Below are 23,711 nucleotides of genomic sequence, written 5' to 3'. Positions count from 1 at the left end.
AACAAATCCCAAGAAATGGAGACAAACAGAAGTGAGCAATGTTAAAACCCGGGCAGCAGGGATACATCACCCTGGCTCCAACACTCAAGCTGACTGAGCAAGCACAGCCCAAAAACCTTCATCTCCTCATGGGTCTAAGCCCAGGCAACACCATGCCTTGCAAAAGGGCAAGCCCAAGTTTATTATCACAACTGATAATGAGAGCAGTCAGTCCTTCTGACTAAAGGGCATGACTTTGGATAATGGGCCAAAACAACCCCAAATATGTGCTGCACATTCCTGCTATCCAGGAATCCACCACCCCATGTCCCTCTTCCTATCAGCATTCTTCTTCTTCTCCTCAAATCCCCTAAAAAAGGAGGGGAGGGGGACTAAACACAGTGGTACTTTGTGACAAAATGCAAGTCACAGACTTCTGACACAACTTGGGCTTGAAAAGCAGCCCTGAGATGTCCTCATACCAGGACTTTGCTCTAGAGGACATAAGTTACAAGCTGAAATGATGAAATGACAAGGAGTGACACCCTGTAATGCATCCCTCTGCTCTGCCATGACAGCTGAAGGCTCCACGCCAGGCTGGGATGACAGCAAAGCTGGCACAGGTCACCAAGGCAGGGAGGCTCTGGAATGTCCAGCACAGGCAGAGGAAGGGACAGACACATGTCAGAGAGGCTTGGGCATGCTGATCTCGCCTTTGGTTTGGGGAGGATACTGCATCACCTCTTGGGGTCCCTCCCAGCCCTCATTTCCTTCAGCTGAATCTGAAACCATGCAACCTGGCCTGGACTGTGAGAGCAAATGGGATCCTGGCCCCAGTCCCAGTGGGTGCTGGGCTGCAGTTTGAAAACAGCCCCCATTTCTCAGCCCCCAGCACTCCTGCTTCCTCCTGGTGTGCCAGCCTCCAGAGCCAGCCTGGGGCCTGGCGCACTGGGATGCACTCCCTGAGATATTTTCCCTCAAAAAATCTGCTGTATTTTCCATGCTGTTTTCATTTTTGTTTGGGAAAATTTTTTCACGAAATTGAATTTTCTCAGAAATTGAATCAATAAAGAGATTTTTAGAACACTTAATTTCCAAGGCAGTGGGAATAGAGAAACTGCCTTACACAAAAGGTCTACCTATTCCAGCTTCTTTATTGATGTCAATACCCGATACCTGGGGGAAGCAGGGATCCATGGAGTACCTCTGACTGTTTAATTGCTTCTTTGTAAGCCAAATCACAGTAAGTCTGAGCATCAGACTTAGCATTGTGCTCATGTTTAATACAGGGGTTGGCAACATCTTTTTATTATTCTATAGCACCAGTGACATCTACATTCTTTCTGGGTTCCTTGAAGTGTTTTGCAAAAGGAAATTAACATCATTTCCATTCTGCTAATACAACAGACACATTGAATGTCTAGAAGCAAAGTAAACTAACAGCCCAGTGCTGCTGTATTAGGCTGAGATGGCTTTTAAATAAATCTGATTTTAATTCCGACAAAACTGTTGGTATATACATGAAAAGCTTGCAATTATCATTATCTCCTAAAATAGGACATGAATAAGGCTGGGCTGGGCTAAGAAAAGACCATTTGTTCATCCAAATTCTACAAATAAAAGCCATTATGATCTCAGGCCTGCATGAGGCACATTTAAGCCCTTGGCTGAATGTCACCAGGGTATGCAGGCAGGAGCTCAGTATCACATTAAGCACAATCTGTATCTGTCTAACCTATAACTAGCACATGCTGCAAATAAAAGGGCTGTGAGGTAAGAACAGAGGTCCACAACCATATGCCAGAGCAGACTGAAAAACCTGACAATTCCTCCTGAATTTGTGCACAATGGTTCCCACCATGGTGCTCTCTGGTTTCCCACCTGGCTCTAACAGACTGCACCCCTTGAATCTGAGCTTTCTTGCATCTTCTTTTTGCCACATCACCTGGATTCTTCCTCACTGCCACTCCTTGCACATGACACATTCAGCAGTGCCAAGATAACAAGGAGGAGGAGGCGGACAGTGCAGTGTGCTGGTGAAAATGCAGAGAGCACTTAGATATATGTCATGTTTGACATGTCTGAGTACAAAACAAAATGCCTGGACAAAGGAACTGTGCTGTGGAGTCAGCCAGCCCAAAAGCATGGCAAAGTGGGGGGGGGCAGGGCACACCACTACAATATAATATATGATTTAGACCTCCACTCTGCCACCACCTTTTGCAGCCCCACTAAAAGACACAGGTCAGGCTGTGCTGCCACCCATGACACCTTGCTTGTAAAGATATGAGAAAATGTGTTTCCCTTTTTAGCATCTGCACCACCCCAGACATCCAGGAGTGAAGCATCCTGCACAGCAAGCCATTTGTCACTGTCTAAATTAAGCAGTGGATTTTCTGCCTTTGCCTCCCTCCCCTGCTCTCAGCCAATAGTGCACAGGTGAGCTCAGAGCTGATGCAGCTCTGGGATTAACCCTCAGCACACAGAGTAGGACTTTACCCACTCCCATGGGGATTGCTTTACAAATTTAATAGCAAATATTCTTTATCCCACATTCTCTGCTCACCCCATATGATTTTTGAAGGAGAAACCATCTCTGTGTGCTTTGGTCCTAATAAAGAGGGATATGCAAAGTCATGTGAATGATGACACCAGCTCTGCTCCATGCAGGGTTAGCTTTGTGCACAAAGCTAATAGCAGACTGATTTAATTAAGTCACCAAAGAGTTCGTTTCAATCCTGATGGCCATCACATATCTAATAGATAAAGTCTGAACCTGCCACAACCCCCACAGGTCACAGGTATTTTGTGCTCTCATTACACTCTCTGTAACTATTTCCCCTCCTTATCAAACATTGATAAATGAGCTTTACAAAGCACCAGCAGGTTTCTGTTCTGAAACAGGAAAAGCAGGGAAGAACTGGGGGGGATTTTTGTTATTATTTTAATACTTAAAAGAAACAATAAGTTTTCATTGGACTTACACTGAAATACATTGCCACACATAGCTGGACCTAAAGAGGCAGTGATTTGCAAGTGATGAAAGAGGCAAATATGATCACTGGAGTCAAGGTCAAGAAATCTCTTCAGTATAAATAGCTCTTAGTCACCTTGAAAAACAACTTATATCCCAGTAATTCTTCTGTGGCAATTTGAAGGTTGTGCAATTACAATTTCTCATAGAGGTGGGGAGACCACAGTTTTTTCTCAGTCACCCTTTAACAACACATCAGGCAACACCTTCTAAAGCCTTGCTTTAAAATTGAAAGGTTTGATGATATCATGCAGGCTTTTCCAGATCTTCAAGATATTTCTGTCAAAGCTAAAAATATAAACTCACCATGTTCACAGCATGACAAATGTTTTCAAAGTTTAAAGCATAACCATTTGGTCACTGAGGCTGTGCTAAGTTCTGGAAGTCAGAGAAGGACATACAATATTGGGAATTTTACGTGCAGGATTTCAATCTGAGCATGTAACTCAGGAAATCTGCTGCCAAACCCCTTCTCTTTGCCACTGCAAGGATGGGAAATGTTTGTCAGAACAAATTCACTATTGCCCTTTTGCTGAAGGCAAAATAAACCCACATAAGCAGCCTTGTACTCTTGAAATCTAACAATAAGAGGCTGGGCTCATACAATGGAGGGAAATAAATTTCCCATGGGAAGTGCAGTATGGCTTTGACAGTTTATTATAAATGGCAAGTTGGGAAAAACTGGTATTTTCAAAACAAGTAGTTAGAGAAAATAAAACTATTTTAGTTGATCAAATAGGGAAAGAAATCCCAATGGCATGAACTGGCATTCTTGGCTTGCAGCACAAGTCCCTGGAAGCATCTGAGGGCCCAGCACTGACTTGTCTGTTTAAGAGACACGTTGTTGTACATCTTGGATGTATCATTAGACCAGTCACTAGTGCTGTCCCCCAGGGGCCAGGATGGGGCCCAGTCCTGTTTAATATCTTTATTCATGATCTAAATTGCACCAGGGTAGGTTTGTGTTGGACATTAGGAAGAATTTCCTCAGAGAAAGTGTGATTAGACCCTGGAATGGAATGGAGTGCCTGGGGAGGTGCTGGAGCTGCCATCCCTGGAGCTGATTAAGGAAAGCCTGGATGTGTCACTCAGTGTCATGGTCTGGTTGGCACAGTGGTATTGGGGCAAAAGCTGGACTCAATCATCTCAAAGACCTTTTCCAACCTCAGTGATTCTGTGATTACTGCAAATTGCTGTTTCATCACCTGATTTGATTTGAAGTGATTCAGAAGGTTTAATGCTCTTCCCCACCCCCAGTTGGGTCTGTATTGATTTAAGTGTTTAACAGAGAAAGGCAATTCCTCATTTCCACATCTTTCTACTCTTCATTCCCAAGGAAGACCAGACCAAATGACCTTCTGACACATTACTACAGCAAACTGTCCCTGAAAAAACTGTATCACCAAGTTAACCAATCCCACTTCCCTCTTCAACCCAATCTTTCACACAGGTATCTCAACTGAGAATAAGAGGGTGGATGAAACAGGAGGAGGAAGAAAGAGCAAATATACACTTGAAAGAGAAGAATTTTTAAGTGTCCTATGAAAGAAAGATAAAGCTTTTGGGTTTCTTCCCATCCCAGCAGCCCCAGAGCCCCATCTGTAAAACTACTCTAAAGGATAAACCAGGACCAGGTACATATAAGCTGAGGTCAGTCCTTTATCCCATGATTTCTTTTACCTCATTTCAGTACTCAGAATTCAAAGTCACAATTCCCACTCACAGTACCCCAAGGGAACTGCACCATTATCTCAGAGCTTCATTGTTTAATACCCAGTTCATGGACAGCACATTGTGTCTCTTCATTTGCAGATTATTTTGGATAATTTTCAACTGTTTCTCTAGGAAAACAAGCAATTCCAACAGGGTGCAAACTCCCCAAAATAGGAATGAAACTTATGACAACCTTTAGGAAGGTTTTTATGTCTGTATAACATATGGCAAACCAAGGTCTAGCTAATTCCCTTTTCACATTCTTTTGAAGTGACCTCTGATTCCTGACTTGCTACCTGGCAGGCTTTCTGACCATGACAATTCCCAGACACACCAGTCCCTGGGGATCTCCTCTATGGTTGTGTTCTCCAAGCCAGTGATCCCTGCTCATGCAACACCCATTTACTGAGGAATTCCTTGCACCTCCCCCAGAACTTCCTCTGGAATTAGCTCTGGAGTAGCACTCCTCCAGTACAACCTAAGGACATGGATGTGTTTTGATTGCCAAGTTCAAGATGGGGTTACACACAGGCAAGTAAGAACTGACACATATTTAGTACTGTCCAATTTACTACAACACAAAACTATCCAAAAGAAATGGGGAAACTGGACTGCAAACATCTTCCTGAAGAATGGTAATTTTTTTGAAAGGAATTTTCTGACAGAAAACTCATAAATCAGAAACTTCCTGTCCTGCCACAGCTATATTTTAAATACAGTTGCTGCTCTACCTCTATTACCCAGGGGTCACGTTTCCAACAAAGCTTCTATTCCTTCAGAGAAGGATTAAACACAATTCATCAAGCAGCATTAAAATACCAGTCCTTATAAACTAGGAAATAGCTGTGCAAATGGAGGGTGCTTGAGTAATTCACCCATTTTTCTGAGTGAGGACATAAAATGAAATAAAATTAATCCTAGAAAGTAATTCAAATTATGAAAATGCTTCAAAAACTGCAAGCATTCTTCAAAAGAATAAATCATCTTGAAACAATCATACAAATTGGCCAGTGTCATTAAAAGAATTGCATATTCTTAGGCACAATCTAATGGCTTTTGCCAGAAAGGAACTCTGCTTGGGTTTGCATAATTTCTTGAACTTTTATCATGTCATGAACATTGATTTGTTTCTTTTATTCTTAAAGGGGGGGAATGGGGTAAAATTTTGGACCCACTATATGGTGTATTAAGTCATAAATGAAGCTGCCCTGCAAGGTTATTACAATCAATTTCAGACTAAAGAAATGGAGAATTAAATAGTGACATTTAAAAAAATAAAGGATTTAATTTAAAATTTAAAGTATTAAATAAATCGGAGTTAGGAGTGGGATCTGAAAACACAGGGAATAAACTTGCTTCCCTTCTCTTATTTAAAACTGGGGTATATAAAATGTCCCACTTTCAAAATTTTTGAGGTCATGGAGATCCAAAGTAAATAGTTTCATAAGCTACAGACTCTTGAAAAATATAAATTCCAAAACTGTAATATATTTTAATTCATTTACATTCTTCATGTATCTAGCAAATTTCTGAAAGTAAAAAATATCCACAGATACTTTATGCATTCTAAATAAAATTTCAACTTTCATTCAAATAGAGTTTGACAACTCATTAGCAAAAATAGTTGTCAGGGAAAAATATAGATGTTAAATAATATGATGACTTTATGCAGAGCTATATTAGGTTAAGCAGTTGTGTACAGATATGAAGTACCCTCATGTTTATCAATTAGTATTTTATAATTAAAAATCTAAATGTAATATAAGGTTACAATCAGTCAGTCTAATCAAGGTTTCCTGGGTTATTGAACAAACCATGATTAAAATCAATGATTTAAATCAGTGTTTGAAATCAATCAACAGTGATGTCCATAGTATGCTTTTATTCTATGGTAAACAGAAAAAAAAAGAGAGATATGGGACAATGTGTGCCTCTTCTGCCAAGCTCCCAAAATCCTCAACTGAATCTCCAGTAGCTGAACACAGGCTTGTACGCCACAGAGATACAGGAGTGCTTCTGCTGATGTAAACAGACAAGCCAAAAATGAAATGAGAAAGTTTTTGTGTTACAGCACAAATAAATATTAAATGCTTAAGGCTCAAAAATTTAAAAAATTGTTATTTAAAAATGCATGTTCACAATCAAAACTATTGAGCCTCTCTAAGTTCCCCAGGGTCCTCACTGAAGTTGTGGATATTGTGGGTGAATGTTCCTGAAGACAAAGTGAGCTCAGTGTCTCTCACAAGGCTCATCCCCACCTGTGCCAAGTACCTGTGCAGCTTTGCCACAGTGTGAAACTGGAGAATATTTCCTAAGAATAAGCTCAAAATCATGTGTTGGATGTTGCTCAACACCTTTTAAAATCACTGCAGATATCTTGCTTAGCAACTGTCAGCCAACTTTCCCCTGCACTTTTAAATTCTCTGTGGAATTGAAGGAGTTTTCAGAGAGCTCCAGGAAAAAAATTATGAAGAACAAAATAATGAAAAATTAGTCAAATGTGCCTGAACAGTTACAAACCCAAGCTGCAGGCCTTTCCCAAGAACAACGATTAAAAGGAATTTTGCATCCATTTTAGCTAATTTCTAATGGAGAATTTTGTGATGCTTATACATCAGCTCTGAGGCAGCAATCACTTATATTTTTATCTAATGAAAGGACAGTTATGTCCTGACTATAGGACTGCATTAAGAATTAAAGAGCCTTTTAGGGAGCACTGCAAAGTAAATTTGCTTCTCCATTTTGATGCTCTGTTGTTTCAAATACCAGCTCACTTTCCTGCCACTTTTCTGGGCAGTGAGGCAAAAGATGGTTTCTGTTTTTTCTTTCCCATCTCCTCCTCCTCCAGCAGGTATGGTATTTTGGCTCTGCTTTACTTCAGTATTTCCAGAACCTTGCTGGAACTTTCAGTTATTTACTGGGAATTTTACTGCCTGCATCTTTTCAAAGAGATAAGGCTATTGAATAATTAGCAAAGACACCTTTTCCCCACAAGTCCATTAAGCATTAAGCTTATTATTTATATCACAATAGAGCAAAGATCCCCAGTTGTGAGGCCAAATCCAACCCTGTAAGACTCTGTACTGATAGGCATGAAAGCATTTGTCCCAAAGAGCCAGAACATAATGTGCACAGCAGACAAGGACAAAGACACAAAACACGATGTGAAATCTCCATGTGGATGCCGGCTGCTCAGGGAACAGCTGCACCAGGATTATCCATGGAACACTCAGTTTGGAAACTCTGGTCCAGCTCTTGGCTGCACTGCAATGCTTTGTACTCACAGGAGAGACTCTTACAAAGAAAGGGAAGTTGAAATATCTTCCCTCTGCTCCTTGCCAAACTGTATCACTGTGGTGGTGTTTGAGGGTCCCCAGGATGAGTAAGAGATGAGAATCTTGACTTCATGTTTCAGAAGGCTGATTTATTATTTTATGATATGATATGATATTATATTATATTATAATTATATACTAAAACTACAATAAAGACAGAGAAAGGAGACATCAGAAAGCTAGAAAGGAACGAATAATAAAATCTTGTGACAGACCAGAGGGTCCAACACAGCTGGAACATGATTGGTCACCAAGTAAAAACAATCCTCATGGAACCAAAGATGCACTGTTTGTAAGCAACCTCCAAACCACATTCCACAGCCATCAGATAGTTATTGTTTACATTTCTTTTCTGAGGCTTCTCAGCTTCTCAGGAGAAAAATCCTAGCGAAAGGATTTTCACAGAATATGTCAGTGACATATCACCACTGACATTTATTAGGACACGAGTTTCTATTTCACTGAAAAGAAACAATGGTGGAAGTCTTGGTCACCATTTTGAAAGATAAATTTTTCAAAATGAAAACTCCTGTTAGGTGATTGGAATGCTTCAGTTTCTTTTGGACAGGGAGGTTTGTCCCAGGAAACACACGTTTCACTTGAAAGGCAATTTCTTAGCTAGTTCATGTACATCACTAAAATGATCCAATGTTTCAGCAAACAGATAATCAGAAATAATGAAAACTTCCAGACCAGCACTCAGATAATGAAGCAACAGAGAAAGGGCTCAACCTCATACAAAATGACACAGCATTCTTATTGCTTTATTGTGGGAATAGTGAATTTCTCAAGGAAAAAAAAAAACCCTCTGCTTGAGGAAGAGGGACTAAACCACATTCAAAGACATGTGTAGTCTCTTCTGGATTCCAAAGATGATGCCTGGGCCAGAAGAGTGCTGGCTCGAGCTGCACAGCCTGCTGGCACCACTCCTGTGCCTGTCCAGGTGAGGGGATCTCTGTACAGCTGCTCTGCTCTCAGCTGCACTTCTCACACCTCAGGTGCATTCAGGAAAAAATGGAAGCCAGCGTGGTACTTTATAAAAATTAAGGTCTGGCTAAACCGGAGACTTTTATTTTCAAAGTCTGCATCAGTTCATTTACCAGCTGCCTTGGGGAGAATTCACTGATAAATGCCCTAAAGGAAGGCATTTAATGCCACTGCACAGTTACAGTTTTGCCCAAAATTTAGAAATAACAGGTGCCTGCACAACTGGTTTTCTGGAGAGACAACATAGACCTTAAACACAGTGTGTTACCATGCAGCCAGAACACAACAGAGAGTAGAAAGAACTAGAGAGAGTACAAATCAGGCAATCATGATACTGAATACAAAACCTGGGCACTGCTTAAAACATAAATGGCAATTACTGGGATATATTATTGCATTACTCCTTTATTGGGCCCCAAAGAAAAGAATTTCATGTCTTTTGACAGAATCTTGAAAGCCCTGAACTATCCAAGGCATCAACACCTCACTTCTAGTCAGTGTTATCTACTTGTCCCATTTCTGTGCTGCTCTACATCTGTCCCAGTCACTTTGCTTTAGAGTTCACATGCCATTTATCAAGCTGTCATATGAAATAAAACAATAACAAAACCAAACACCACTCATTTCATTTGTCTGCAAAGTGATTTACAGGTATTTGTTATTAGATTTCCTGCTGAATGAATGAAGATCCCAAACTTAGTGCACTGTGTATTTCTAGCAGCAGCCAAGGAATAGGATTGATTAAATTATAAATTATGATTACTCTACTGCATTTGAATTTTAAAAATTTAGAATAAAAATAGAGTCACTGAATTGGTCTTCAAGAAAATAGCTACAATTTCAGGTAACACATATACAGTGAAAGAAATATATTACTAATATAAATGAGGTACATAAGTACTATGGACCCAACTAATACTGAAAAAAAAATTAATTATTTAGTATTTTTCCCATCTGATTTTGACTGCTGTGCACTACGGTAGAGTGTAACAATTGTCAGGTTCATGTTATTCAAGATGTTAACCCCTGTATTCAGACACATTTGATTTTCCTTGAAATCATCCAAGCAAAGCTGTCAGTAAGTTTTCATTTGTGTGAAGTAATAGACACTGGAAAATGGCATGTCAGCATTAGTGCAGACATTCTAGGATAGAAGGCTTCCTTTCACATTACACCAAGCAATCAAACCTGATCTATTTGCAGACTACTGAATTCCCTCAAACTTTCCTTGTTTTAAGGAAAGTCTCCTCTAGTGATCTACTTGAAAGTAATCATGGGAAGCTGAAAGCAGTATAGGATATGAAATAGATGCATAGTGTGAATCAGAGACTCTCCTAAAAGAATTTGTATTTTAAAAAATCCTTTCAAAAAATGGCAAAGCTTTTGAAAAAAATTATGTGTGTATTAGCCAGCAGGAGAAACCTGGAAGTAATCTGAAATACTTTACACTAATTAAAATTAACTCTCTGGTGCCAGCAAGATACTTTTCTGTATCTAAGTCAACTTTTGCACAAAGTTAAAGCAGCAACAGGCAAATCCTTGAAGACAGAGGATGCTTCATTGATTTTTAAAAAATTGATTAGTTCTGAACTTATAACATAAGCTGTTCCCATTTTTATTTGTCTGTTTGGAGAGTTTTGCACTAAAACAACCTGAAACTCTATACTACACATTTCTGCAAGTTCATAGAAGAACAAGATGTACCATAGCAGTGCCTACAGATTTCAAAGCAGTGCACTCTAAGCTGTTGAGAGCAGGAGCTCTCTAGCTGTGTACTGGCAAACCAGTTTGTCAGCAGGACACAAATATGATTAAAAACCCCAATAATCTCATCACAAGTCCCACAAAATGTTGTTTTATAATCTTTGCTACCTATGGAAGCCAAGAAGTAATTCCAGTAGAGAGCATGGCTGTGGGGAAGTGGCTGTCCAGCTCTCTGGCTTGCTAAGTATCAGACAAGATTAACCTGACACTGTCTAGGGCCATTCTGTCACCTGGAGTCAGGCATGAGGCAAGTGCCACTCTGCCACACAGGTGTGCCACCTCTGGAGAGCCAGGTCCAGATTCCTCTATGCTCTGGCATGCTTGGAAAAAAAATGTCAGTACTGTCCAAGGTCCCTGTGCCTTGCAGCTCCTTGCCAATTTTGCCCCCCAAATATCAATTTTCACATAATTCCTCTGTCTCAGAAGGATTCTCTTGGTGCCTGAAGTCCCTCATAAATTTGTATGTTGCCTTTTAAGTCTTCTAAGCGGTTTTACAGGTTCCTTAAATTCTTCCTTAGCTGATTAGGCCTGTGCATTTTCAGTTGCAAATCTACAATTATAGTGGAAAAGCATTACTTCCCAGACAGAGAGGCACAATAACAAAAAAAGTCTCTCATTTGCCCTTTGTCTAAGGGTTTGATTACATGTTCTCAGGCAAATCAGATATCCTGAGATTCACTTGACTCATCCAGTGAGCACAAACATTATCCATCTTTGTCTTTCCATAGCACTTTATAATCCCAGGATCTCAAAGCCAAGTACCAAGAGAACATACACAGTTTCTCCCTGAAGGAAAACCACCCAGTGTCACAAGGAAAGCTGCAGCCATTTTGATTTACAAAACTACAGTGAGTGCTGAGTACAATCCAGCAGTCAGAGAAAGAAACCCCCAAAGATTAACAAAAATTAACTACCAGAGGCAGAGATTAATATCGGTAATTTACAAATTACCTTTTAAAAGTGTTAAAACTGAACAGCAAGCCAACTTAACTTGCCTCCCAAACTTTCTTTATTCTCTATCTTTCCCTTTAATTTGCTTCCTGTGTCTTTTATAATGGTTTCCTGAGGTTCTGATCACAGTATCATTGCGGCATCAGTCTACTGGAAGCATAATCCTGGAGATACTCCTTTTAAAGGATAATTTAATTGAATTCTTAAATAGGAGAAGAAAATTAATTTCCTCTGACTTCATCCTCTTTTGAATACTTAAACTTGCACAATCATACATTAAAGAAATAGACTCTATCAACTTTGAAACCTCAGGATTTATCACTTAAATACTATTCTGGTGCTTGTCAAAGCAAAATTTAAAAAAAAATCTTTTAAAAAATCTAGTCACTGGGGAAAAGTCATTTTTCCACATTGAAATGTCTAAGTGTCTCTTCCCATCTGTAGTAACAGGCACTTAATGAAGAGGAAAAAAACCGACACAGAAGTTCTCAACATAGTTCACTTTTCTAAATGCAAATAAAAATAGAAACACCAAAAGACTGCATTATGTTAGTTTCAATCAAATGTTGATGAGCCTGGAAAAGTGAGAGGCTTCAGGAATAAGATGGCAACTTACTGCTGGAGGCACACAGCTCTCTGGGGCTGGAGGACATCGGCTGAGCACACATCTGACACAGACAGTCCCTTCCATTAAAGGTAACCCGATCTCCTGGTGGAAATGGACGCCTGGAAAGTTCAAGAGAAAAATGTATTTTTGCAAAGGTTATGCCAGAGATTTTCCTCTGTTCCCCATGCCTTGATTTTTCTGCCCTCCTCCAGCGCAATCAATATTTTACAGAAACTCAGGCCAAATAGTTTCTGCAATGTGGCCTTGGCAAAGCCAGGCACTGGAAGAAATCCAATCCATGGAGGCAAGCAGAGCAGAGGTTAGACTTGCCTTGTATTTTCATTTTAAAAAGATTATCAAATATATTTTATCTGAATAGTGGAGACAGTGAAATCTGCTAAGACACAACACCTACATTTATGATGGTCTCAGCTTGATGTTGTGGATAGCAAATGATACAGAAGAGAACTCAATTAGAACTGTTCTTGAGGTTGGTGAAGGAATGTGGAGCTAGTCACTCATAAATGTTAAGAATGTGTGTTAGGCAGAAGTTGACATTGCTGTTAACTCTTATTTGGTGCCTAAATCAGAGGCTGAACAACATTTAATAGCTCCAAATCTTTAATAAGGAGTGTTAACTGCTGAGTGCAGACCCCCACCTCACTCCAAAACTGCTCAGCAAATCTACTGCTGATTTCAACAAAGCAAAATGTTACAGGCGTGGTTTCCTTTCCACTGCCATCTCTAAGTGGGCCAAAAATAAATCAGCAGAAATACTGAATTTCATTAATCTATTTCAAAGACTCATCTTTTGTTCATTCAACATAAAAAGATTGATGCAAGTCAATGTACAGAAAATTGATGTCATGTTTCACACTGTCCCTGGGAAATAAAACTGCAATGTATACATTGTATGATTATCAAAATGCAGGAAACTCACACCCTATTTAAAACAGAAAACAATCAAAATTCTTTCAATAGAAAAGGGCTTGAAAAATGTACCAGGCTAAAGGACAGAGTACTTCAACTACTTATCAGAGATAGGAGTTTAAAATGTCACCTTTCTCTTATGCACAGAGCCTTAGCTAACTCCTTCTTATTTGCTGCAGAACTGAAGACTGGTTCTCTTACTGGGGACAAGAAAGAGTATTTGGGAAGAGGGGGAATCCCAGTAATCCCAAAGCCACATGCTCTTACTTTGGACTGTCCTCAGAGCTCAAATGCAGCATCCAGAATTTTGCTGCACTTCATTTCTCCCACCAAGCTGGGCTGATCACCTGAACTCGCATCATTATCTCAGTGTGTAAGCTCGATAATTGATTCTTTCAGACATGAGACTAACTGTCTGAGAACAGGGAACTACATGTCATAAAAAAGCCATGTCCCCCATATAAATGAGAGGCATTTTCAAGACTTTTCAAGTCAGATCCACAGCAAATCTATAACGAAATAAATGCGTTCTGAAGAGAAATCTGTCTTGAGACTCGGTTCTGATGGCAACACCTCTCCTTGTGTTTTCCTTGAACTGGGCTCCTGCCATGTTGTGTGAAGGGATCACTTACTTGCAGACAGTGCAGGCAAAGCAGCTTGGATGGTAAGTTTTCCCCAGAGCTGTCACCACCTCGCCCTCCACGAACTCCCCGCAGCCGTTGCAGCGGGTGCCGTACATGCGCTGGTAGTCCAAGGTGCACAGATATTCTCCATTCTTTATAAAAAAGCCTCCTTGTGCCAGGTCACAGCCACACACTGGAATCAAAAAACAAGCCCCACAGATTAGAAAAATATCACTGCTAAGGATGTCAGCTGCTCAATTGTATCAGTACAAGGGTGAAGAGCCAGTCAAGGATTTCTGTGACTTGGCAGTTTTTCCTCTGTGAAATGCCTATTCACTCAAACCAGAACACAGCACAACCAGGTGCCTGCTTTGTTTTGAGAAAATATTCAGAGTCCTGCATTGGCATTTCTGATCAATCCAAAGACAGAAATCAATTCTACCTCTAACAGCCAAATCCCATTAAGAGAAAGTGCCATGGGAGACTGAATTTCACACAGTGCCTTTAGCTTGGGTGGAACAAAGAACTCAAAACTACCTATTTAGTGTTCCCCTGTATCACCAAAAATTTATACCCAGCTCCTCCCAGGCACTTTGGTTTCTGGCACTCCTCCTGCTCCTCTGTATATTGCTGTATCTGTGTAATTCAGTAAGAGAAACCACTCTTCACAGCACTCTAGCATGTTTACTTAACTCTCCAAGGAATGCCATCTCATCCCCTTCATCAGATTCAAGTATCTTCTGATCAAATATCAGAAATATTCAATATCAGGGATTCTGAGTATTAAGGAAAAATAAATAAGCAGTACACTAGGTCCTTGCAGTTACACAGTCCTTGAAATATTAAAATATGAAATACAGAAAGATTATCAGGGGCACTGGGTTCAATTCCTCTTTCTGCCACGAGTCCCAAGCACATTATTGTGTACTCAATATTCATCCTCAGTGCTGTTATAATGGGCTAGTATCTTACTAGCTACCTGCCTTGAAAATTAAAATTGCAAGGCATTTGGGGCAGGAATTGTAAATTTCCTTTGTCTGTTGCTCAGCCCTGGAGGTCTAATGACTGCTACTGTAACAATAATTAATAGAAAAACAATAAACAGAACTAAAATGCAGCTTAGAAGGAAAGCAGTATCAGGACCAGCCTTTTTCCAGTTTCACATTTCTGCATAGACAGATAATATTCCATGTGCAAACAAATTACATTTCATGGTGGCATTAAATCCACAAGCAGCCAAAACTCAATTATGAGTGACTGAGGAGAATTACAAAGAACTACTGTTAAGGCTCTGTTAAAATGCTGCAGAAGGTTCCAAAATGGTTTTTTTAGGTAAACATCCAGGAAAAAAAATTCAGTCCTTCTTTTTCTTCTACTGATCTCCGTTTTGTTTAAAATATTATTTTCAAATTAACAGTAAAATATCCTGTTAGGCAGAATGTACAGGCAACCTCTACACCACAATTTCCTACTGGAGGTCCAGTGGAAAACCTACTTACAATAAGTTTGCTTCTCTAAGTTACTTTGGGCAGATCCTTACCATTAAATCATGTAGAAATGGAGAATTCTACTTTAATGTTTAAAAGATGCTAAACTTCATGAAGTGCTATGGAGTACTCACATGTCTGTGTGATTATTTAAATCCTAGTTTGTAATTTACCTTGTAGCTTTAACATCCAAGTATATCTATTTTTCAGCCTCAAGCTGAAGATGCTCAGTGTGCAGCTGGATCTGCCTCAGGAGCTGCATGTATGAACTCTCATGCTCTTTGGTATGAGTTTTACCAAAAGAGTCATTTTTTGAAGAACTCATTTGGTCACTGCGGCCCCCTTTACCTACCTAGGCAAGGCTCTAATGAACTGGGATGATCAAATGTAACTTTGAATACCACCTCTGTTCTAGCTGCTTCTGAAAACCCAGCTTCAGCATCATAAAGAAGTGGCAGATCATTGTTTGCAAAAATTACTACAGAATTGGAAGGAAAGGGTTCATGCATTCACAGTTATTAGGCTCTACCCCCAGGGATTCAAGCCTATCAATGAAAATGGGGGCTAAATATTTCACAAGTCTTTTACAGACAGCAATTGTCAGAAAGAATCTCTTTCTACTGCCCTTTTCCTCATGAAGTCTTCTTTCTACCCAATCTCTAACTCATTCTGCAAATAATTCAGAATATCTGAGTTAAATCCTCCCACCCTGGCCAGCCATGAATTTGGAACCAAAGCAGAGGTGCTCATGATGGGAGCCCCCAGCATCATGTCTGGCATACACATACCAATCTGCAAGAATTACAAACAAGCCCTGGCTACTCCACATTACAAGGGATTTTTGCAGTCAATTTAGCACATGTGTCCCTATCACTAATCACAGCTTTAAGCTACATGGGAAAAACAAGGGTCACCCAGGCTGTTAACAGCCATGGTGGGAAAAATGTGATTCCAGCCGGCTGCTTTCACTTTGAGTCAGAGATCAAATCAGAAAGGACAAACGTGGCTGTACCACACTCCATGCACCGTGTGGTTTGTAACAGGGAAGGGATTTGAACGGCTCTTTTTTCTTCTTTTTGCAACTGTGCAGAAGTCCTGGCTCTGACAATGTATCCCCTCAAGCTGACACATACTGCCTTAGCACACATATTTATGACCACTATAGAAAAAACACAAAAAAGAAGGGAGGACTTAATATTAAAAAGAAAGCCCATATGCCCACCACTGTTCATGCCTCGAGCAGCAGAGGCAGTGAAGAGAAATCAGCTGTGAACTCTACATATGTACAGCTCATTCTGATGGTGTGATCTATGCAACTGCTGTGGTACACATAGCATGTCATCAAAGAAAAATTTATACCTAAATGATGGCAGTTAACTGTAAACACAAAACTATTTTATTCCTATACGGATGGGAAAAATGAAAGAATTACTTTGTGGAGCCAATAGTGATGCACATATCATGTCTGAGAAGGCAAAAAGCAAGAGGCATTCTGTAAACATCCATCACAGAGATACAGTTCTACAAAAGAAAAGCATTTCCCCAATATCCTTCCTGCTCAGTAACATGGGAGAAATTCTGTTTCTCATGACCAAAACCCTCCTTCTGAAACAGGAGACTCTGGGGAGCATTTCTGTTCCCTAAGGTACCACAAGCATAGAGACAAAAAAAAAAAAAACCAAAAACAAAAACAAAACCAGCATTTTTCTTTAAATGAAAAAAGAAACCATTACCTTCAAAAGCTATTGGAGGAACTCAGCTTTTCTCTCTGTATATCAAAGAATTTCATATTCCAAACAAACTATCCTGCCTCTCTTGTGAATGCAATAAGCTGGAGCACAGTTCTACCTCCCACTGCAAGGAAAACACCCACCCACCAGCTTCTTCTGTCTTCAGCTACTCTCTGGAGCTCCTGTTCTGCATCCTTGGAGCACAAAAAGCTTGGAGATACTGCCAGGGCTGCTGTCAGCTCCCAGAGCTCCAGGGTCTGCCATGGAAATCTGGGCTGGGCAGGAGCAATCCAGCTGCCTGTGGATCCAGGGACCTGGGCCATTCTTAAGGTGAGTCACTTCAAGTTTTAATGGTGATGACAAAAATGAAGAGATCAGAGTTTTTCAAAGAGAACAAAAGCAGAATTTGATCCTACTGAGCATTATTTAGGATCTCCATAGCCTTACTGTCAGGGAGAGTTGAACTCCATGTTTATGTTAAGTAAAAATTGTTCCAGCACTGAAGGAAAAAAACCCACACAGGAGAGTCTGTGAATCTGGGCTCTCAGTCTGCAGAAGTGAGTGCTATTCATTAAGAAAATTCTAATCATCTACTTTGTTACTGTGCATTAAATAAGGTGCAAATTCAATTTCCTGTTGGGGTTTTATTTCCTTCTTGTATTTTTCAGCTTCATGGAATAATGGTGCTGTTTTCAAGCAGGGCAATAGTCATGCAACAGTTATTCTTAGGACATAAGGGATCTCTTGTTTGAAGGTAGAAAGGAATTTGGAAATGTTTCAGTTTATCACCTACATCCAAAAAAATACACAGGGAAAATCTGTTTCTTTTTTCTTTTCCACATAAGAGTTTAACAAATCCCATATTGACGAAAGCAAGGTTCAAGTTCTTATTAGAGTTTAAAGTTTCTGCATTTCAAATTAACCAAGTCTCCTTCTGCCTTTTACTCCTCTTACCAACACTTTTCTTGATGGCATTATTCATTTAAAGAATGAATATTCATCCAAGCATCATCAGAAAAGCAGATAGAACAGTAAATCTCAGAAGCTGTGCTGCAGCCCTACCCTGGCAGGGAGATTGCAAGGCACCAGTAAGAAATGCATCCAGCAGTTTGCAAAAGCTGTAACAGAGATCCCAGTGACCATTTGTCACACTCCTGTCACTGGAGATTTTTTTCTGTCATCCACTGATGAGAGATGCATTTTGATTGAAGTTATTTTATGTCCAGTGGTTCTGGAATCTCTTCTCATTTCAGCAGATTGACAAAAGAAACTTGCTGCTAAGTCAAAGTACATGACCATGGAACAAATACAGGTGACCTTAAAATCTGCTTTTATGATGCTTGGCATCAGGTAGAGGAAAGCTTTAGCAGCTGAAACACCTCCTGAGCAAAAGACAAGATTTTATTTCTCCCTTCTTCTCCTAAATTGGTCGGAGATCCCCTTGGGAAGCATCCTCCAGCCTCCAGTCAGGCCTTTCTCCTCTTCCCATGGAAATCCCTGATGCTCCACCTCAGCTATCTCAGAAATCCCTGCCTGCACCCCCCTGAGTGCTGCTGTCACCGTGTCACAGGTAGCTCTCAGTGGGGCACCTGACTGGAATCCCTGGGCATTCAATGCAAGCATTCACTCAGCTGAAACCAAAGTGAATTCTGAGTCTCAGAAGAGCTCAGTTCTAACTTGGTCAGCTTCCCAACCAATGCCATGACCCTGCCTTCAGTCTCCAGCACTGCAGACACAAATAATGCAGCACTGGGAGTTGCTCCTGTCTGATTTTCAGTCTTTCTAGCAATCCAGCAGCCAGCAGCTCATACCTGAGCTCAACAGCAAGCAAACAGCAGCTGTATGTGGTGCAGCAACGTGACAGCTTCCCCACTGCCCCACTGAAATATCAGTGGTTTTTGCACCAGGATGGAAACAATGGCAGGAATCATTCAACCATTTAAAATACCTTTCACATTAAGCACGAGATGGAGATCAAAGTCATTTACAGGTCTGTGGGAAATGAACCTTGGAGAAAAGGCAATCAGTGGAAAAATGTCAAAGCTTAGCCTCAGATGGCTTGACTGTAACTATCTAGAGGAAACATCTCTCTAATAAGATTTTAAATAAGCAAACCAGGAGTTTAAGGATAGAACAAAGCCAAACCTCATCCAAGAAAAGCAAATGAAGGATGCACTGACCACAAAGCCAAGAAACTTTCTGTATTTTTGTAAGGATGCTCTGCCCTGCTCATCAGGCACCTGTTAATCATCCTGCTGCTCCTCTACTTCCAAAGGGATCCTGGAGCTTTTTAAAATCTGACATGGCATCTGTCAGCATCCATCAGTATCAGCCAAGTAGTGCAATTAATTTCATTTCCTGTCAAATGTTTGGTCTCTGAAGAGACCTCAAGCCCAAAACTAAGACTGGTACCAATCACTTGTCATTAATAGTATTCTAACCCCAAGAGAAAAGTAAGGATCCACTTCAGAATGGGAAGAAGCTGAACCTGAAGTGAAATGCCAGAAGAACACTGCAAGAAGAACAGTCTTCAAGACCCAGCAGCTAAGATATGTAAATGCAGAAATGGCAATTAGTCTCACAGCTGCACAGAGGTTTGATTTCACATCAAGCTGAATGCATGAATTCCCATCTGAACTCCATTCCCTGCCATGGGAGAAACTTTAACCTCTGTTAGCTTCCTTGAAAGAACAGATTCCCATTTCCACCTGGATCTTGGTGATTCAGAGCTTCAAGTGACCTCGTATAATTTCATGATGCTCAGGAAGGAGCACGCTCTACCCACATGTGTGTTATCACATCCACACATCAGTTTCTGTTCCAGAAGAATTTGTGAAAATGCAGAGATCTTTTCAAACAGTGCATTGGACATCTACTACAAGAATGGCCTCATATTTAAACTTTCCCTGACACTGAACTATTTATAGCCTCCTCCTGCTGCCACTGAAGGAATCTGATGACAGATCAAAGGTCAAAGAACTAATGATTTAAAACACATTCCAACCTGTTGATATAGTGTCTGCTTACATGACCCTGACTTCTTCCCAGTTCTTCACGGGAGGAAGATTCGGTTCAAAGTCAAAGGATTACAGAGCATCCCAAAATCTAAACTGAGGAAGCCTCCCCCCTCCCTGTCAGGCTCACTGAACTGCAGATGGTGTAGCCTTGAAAAGTCATCACACAAAAATCCCAGACCTGTGCCTGGAACCTGAACATACCACTGAGGATTCTGCAAGTTAAGCTCCAGAGACATCTAACTGAAGAGAGGAAAATAACCACATTTATTTCATAATTAAGAAACTGCTTTATGCTGATTTATAACAATGTCTAAATAGAAGCTTAATGGTTTTTTCCTGTGGAATATTCTAGGTTTGTGGAATGCTTCCTGGATGCCAAGACTTGGCTTTGCCTTATAATTAGCAAGATTATTAGCAGGTAATTGCCTTTTGATATTTGATATCACTGTAGCATGTGAAATACTGATACACAGTGAAACATTTCCACCTGACCTTTATTCCACATAATTGCAGATATCCCATTCCTGGAAGTGTTCAAGGCCAGGCTGGACAGGGCTTTGAGCAACCTGTTCTAGTGATCTGGCAAGCTGGCCCACAGCAGAGGGGCTGGACTGTCATGATTTTAAAGTCCCTCCCACCCCAAACCATTCCAGGATTCTGTGATAGTGAGGACTAAAAAACTTAAGGACACCATCCATATTCTTATGGCAGGATTGCTTAATTATGAGATTAAATTTTTGTTTAGTCTACATTTCTCTAAAAAAAATCTAAGTTTTACAATTCATATATGACAGCACAAATCTACTATTTGAAACATTCCTACCACAAACACTACAATATCTTGCTAAGATAATTCAGCCAATCTCTACATGCACCAAAATCAAGCTATGGAAACTTTTACATTGTTACTATGACAGCTTAAAGCTTTTTCTGTTAAGCAATACAGTGTACTCAAACCAGCTTTTCCCTCTAACCCAAAAGATGAATCACAGGCTTAATAATAAAGCCTTATTATAGCAATTTTGCTAGCCTCCAAGTTTCCTCTGCTAGTACATGCAATAGGGTAAAGTGAACTGTAATCAACTGACAATGGCAGAAAATGATCATTTGTATCAGATCACAATTTAAATTGAGATATTAAAATCTCTGCTCATGCACATTGTAATTTAGGGCCTGATCTCACACACATTTACATATGGAACAGCATTGCAGTGAGTAGTCTTAGTTTTTGCAGAAAAGTTATTCATGTACATAGATGCTTACAAGAAAAACTTTTACTTCTTCATAAGCCACTAATTAATTCTTGTTAATGGTAATGTTTATTTCAGACAAACTCAATGATGTCTCCAGCTCAACCTCCTCATCTAACCTTCTCTCAGCCTGCTGCTTCCATTGCCTTGTAAAGATTAACAATGTGGACTGGTAAGAGTAATGCACTCCTGCTAAAACAGACCTTAAAGCTTATTTATTACACCAGGAGGTAATGCAGAATCCTATTGAATTTGCATTTTTAACACAAACCAGTGTAATTCCCTGGCAAGGTAAGGGACTTTGTCAGGAAACAGCCAAAGACAACTGCTCTGAATGCTGTTCCTGGAGTGGCACTGCTAAATGTCTCTTATTCCTCCTCTGTCCCTGTTAACTCCAGCTCCCAGTCAGCTGCTGCCTGCCTGAAATTCTTTGCCTATCAGGAGGATGGCAGAGCTCACCTTCCTGGGGACAGCCACACCATTTTCAGCCTTTTTGTTTTCCTATCAGCTCTTGTCAGGAGCCACAAATAGAAGCGGCCGGCAGATAGGACCCAGCAGCTGGAGACACAGGGCTCTCCAAGGCAAACCCCAGCCAGCTCCATCTTATCTGGGGCCAAGGGAACACGTCAGTCAGTGCAGGTTTTACTGGTCATCTCTGGCAGGAAGCAGCTCCTCTGTTCTTAGAAAGATCCCAGAGATGGACAGAGCTCCTGGGGAGGGAGGGCGGCTGCCTGCTCTCGTTATGTGACGCACGAGCCTGTCCTGAGCTGGCTGATGCTCATGGAGATGAAAGTCACCATGCTCCTGCAGTGCCACTGCCACCACTGACATGCATGCCAAGCACTCATGGAGTGCCTAAGAGCCTTTGACACAGCCTAGGGGAGCAGCACTACAAGCACATCCAATACACTTAACAGTATGATGTAAAAGCGAAGTTGAGAGCGTGGACGTCAATAATAAAAAGGAATGTCAGACAGAGCAAAGAACAGGATCACACAAACTCTGTGACTCTATGACAGCCTTATCAAGAAATGGATTTTTCCCACATCTTCTAAGTCTGTGGGTAAAAGTTCAAACACTTTCAGCAGGTATGAAAACAGACAAGTGTGAGCTTGTTCAAGTCTTTCATGATGGGAGTTGCAGTCTCAAGAGCAAAGTTTAGTATACAAAAAAGAAAAGATAACTAAGCCACCTGTGGATGCAGCTGATACATCCTGGTCCCAGTATGTGTTGGTTTTGCTGCATAACACACTTTATAAACTGAGGGGGGGTCTAACTCCACCTGCTGTAGAGTTGCAGTCAGCTCAGGTAAAACATTCAGAACAGAACTTGGAGTAACCTCCTATACACAACCCTTTCCTTTCTCCTTGTGAAGACAAATGAACTCTAAAAAGATAACACTCAGATAACAAACCCAACTAATAAGGCACAGACTGAATGAACAGCATGAGAAAAGTCTCCAACATTCAGCTCTGGCCCTTCTCAGTTCAAACTGGATTTACTTTCCTCCATTTCCTTAACAAGCTAATGGTACAAATCATAGTTTCATTTCCCCCAGCAAGAATTATTTCTACAGCTCTCCCTTCTCTGATGATCTCCATGCAAGCACTCATAAGGTCAATATTATCACAGAATCTTAAACTGTCATCGTAAACAGAAGCTACAATAAGTTGAGACATTCCTCTAGGGAAGGAAAGAACAAAACCAGAAAAAGTATACTAGTAAATCCAGTCTTGCAACAGAATAGTCAAAGCACAAAAGCAGCTTATGAGTAAGTAACTAAAACACAAGAGAAAGAAGAAAGTAGACCTCACCCCTCCTAAAAAAAGCAAGATTAATGTGGTGCATTCATCAGGACAACAATTCCAAAGCCCTGCTCCATCTGCCCACTTCTTTATCAGGAGTTCCTAAGGACTCTGTTTGCTGCCTGGCCTGAATTACCATTGTCCTTTGTGCCTCAAAGGGTCTCAGGTGGCCTGATGCTGAAAATATCCTAATCCAGTATCTTCTGTAAATTGAGACCACTACTCAGTATGGACAGGAACAAGAAAATAAACAAATAGTTGCTGGTTTTGAACTGCTCAAGGATTATATGGCATCAAGTACTGCTTGAAATACAGCAGCTGTAATAGAGAGACAGAGAGATGCATTTCCCCAAGCATTCCAGAAATAGGGCAGACAGAGCTCCACGGTGCCCTCTAGGATGGGCTGGTGCCACTCCAGACTGGCACAGACAAAATATGTTAATATCTAGGTGAAAGGTAAGCATTTTTTAAGTTATCAAGCTGTATCTAACTAAAAACC

General features: G+C 40.6%; 1 protein-coding gene across 3 annotated transcripts in view; it reads right to left on the bottom strand.

Annotated features, from left to right (window-relative positions):
* ABLIM1 (actin binding LIM protein 1) overlaps window positions 1-23,711 on the bottom strand; it is a 143,235-nt gene that overhangs the window by 74,360 nt on the left and 45,164 nt on the right. For all 3 annotated transcript variants that reach the window (XM_059476830.1, XM_059476828.1, XM_059476829.1), the window contains exons 3-4: window positions 13,933-14,116; window positions 12,380-12,489 (exon numbers count right to left, since the gene is read on the bottom strand). In XM_059476830.1, the coding sequence (XP_059332813.1) occupies window positions 12,380-12,489; window positions 13,933-14,116 (294 nt within the window). The remainder of the gene's footprint in view (window positions 1-12,379; window positions 12,490-13,932; window positions 14,117-23,711) is intronic.

Source organism: Ammospiza nelsoni, chromosome 8 (genome assembly GCF_027579445.1).
Source record: "Ammospiza nelsoni isolate bAmmNel1 chromosome 8, bAmmNel1.pri, whole genome shotgun sequence".
NCBI classification, from domain to species: domain Eukaryota; kingdom Metazoa; phylum Chordata; class Aves; order Passeriformes; family Passerellidae; genus Ammospiza; species Ammospiza nelsoni.
Note: the sequence above shows the minus strand (reverse complement) of the source record. Positions and strands in the feature narration are given on the sequence as shown.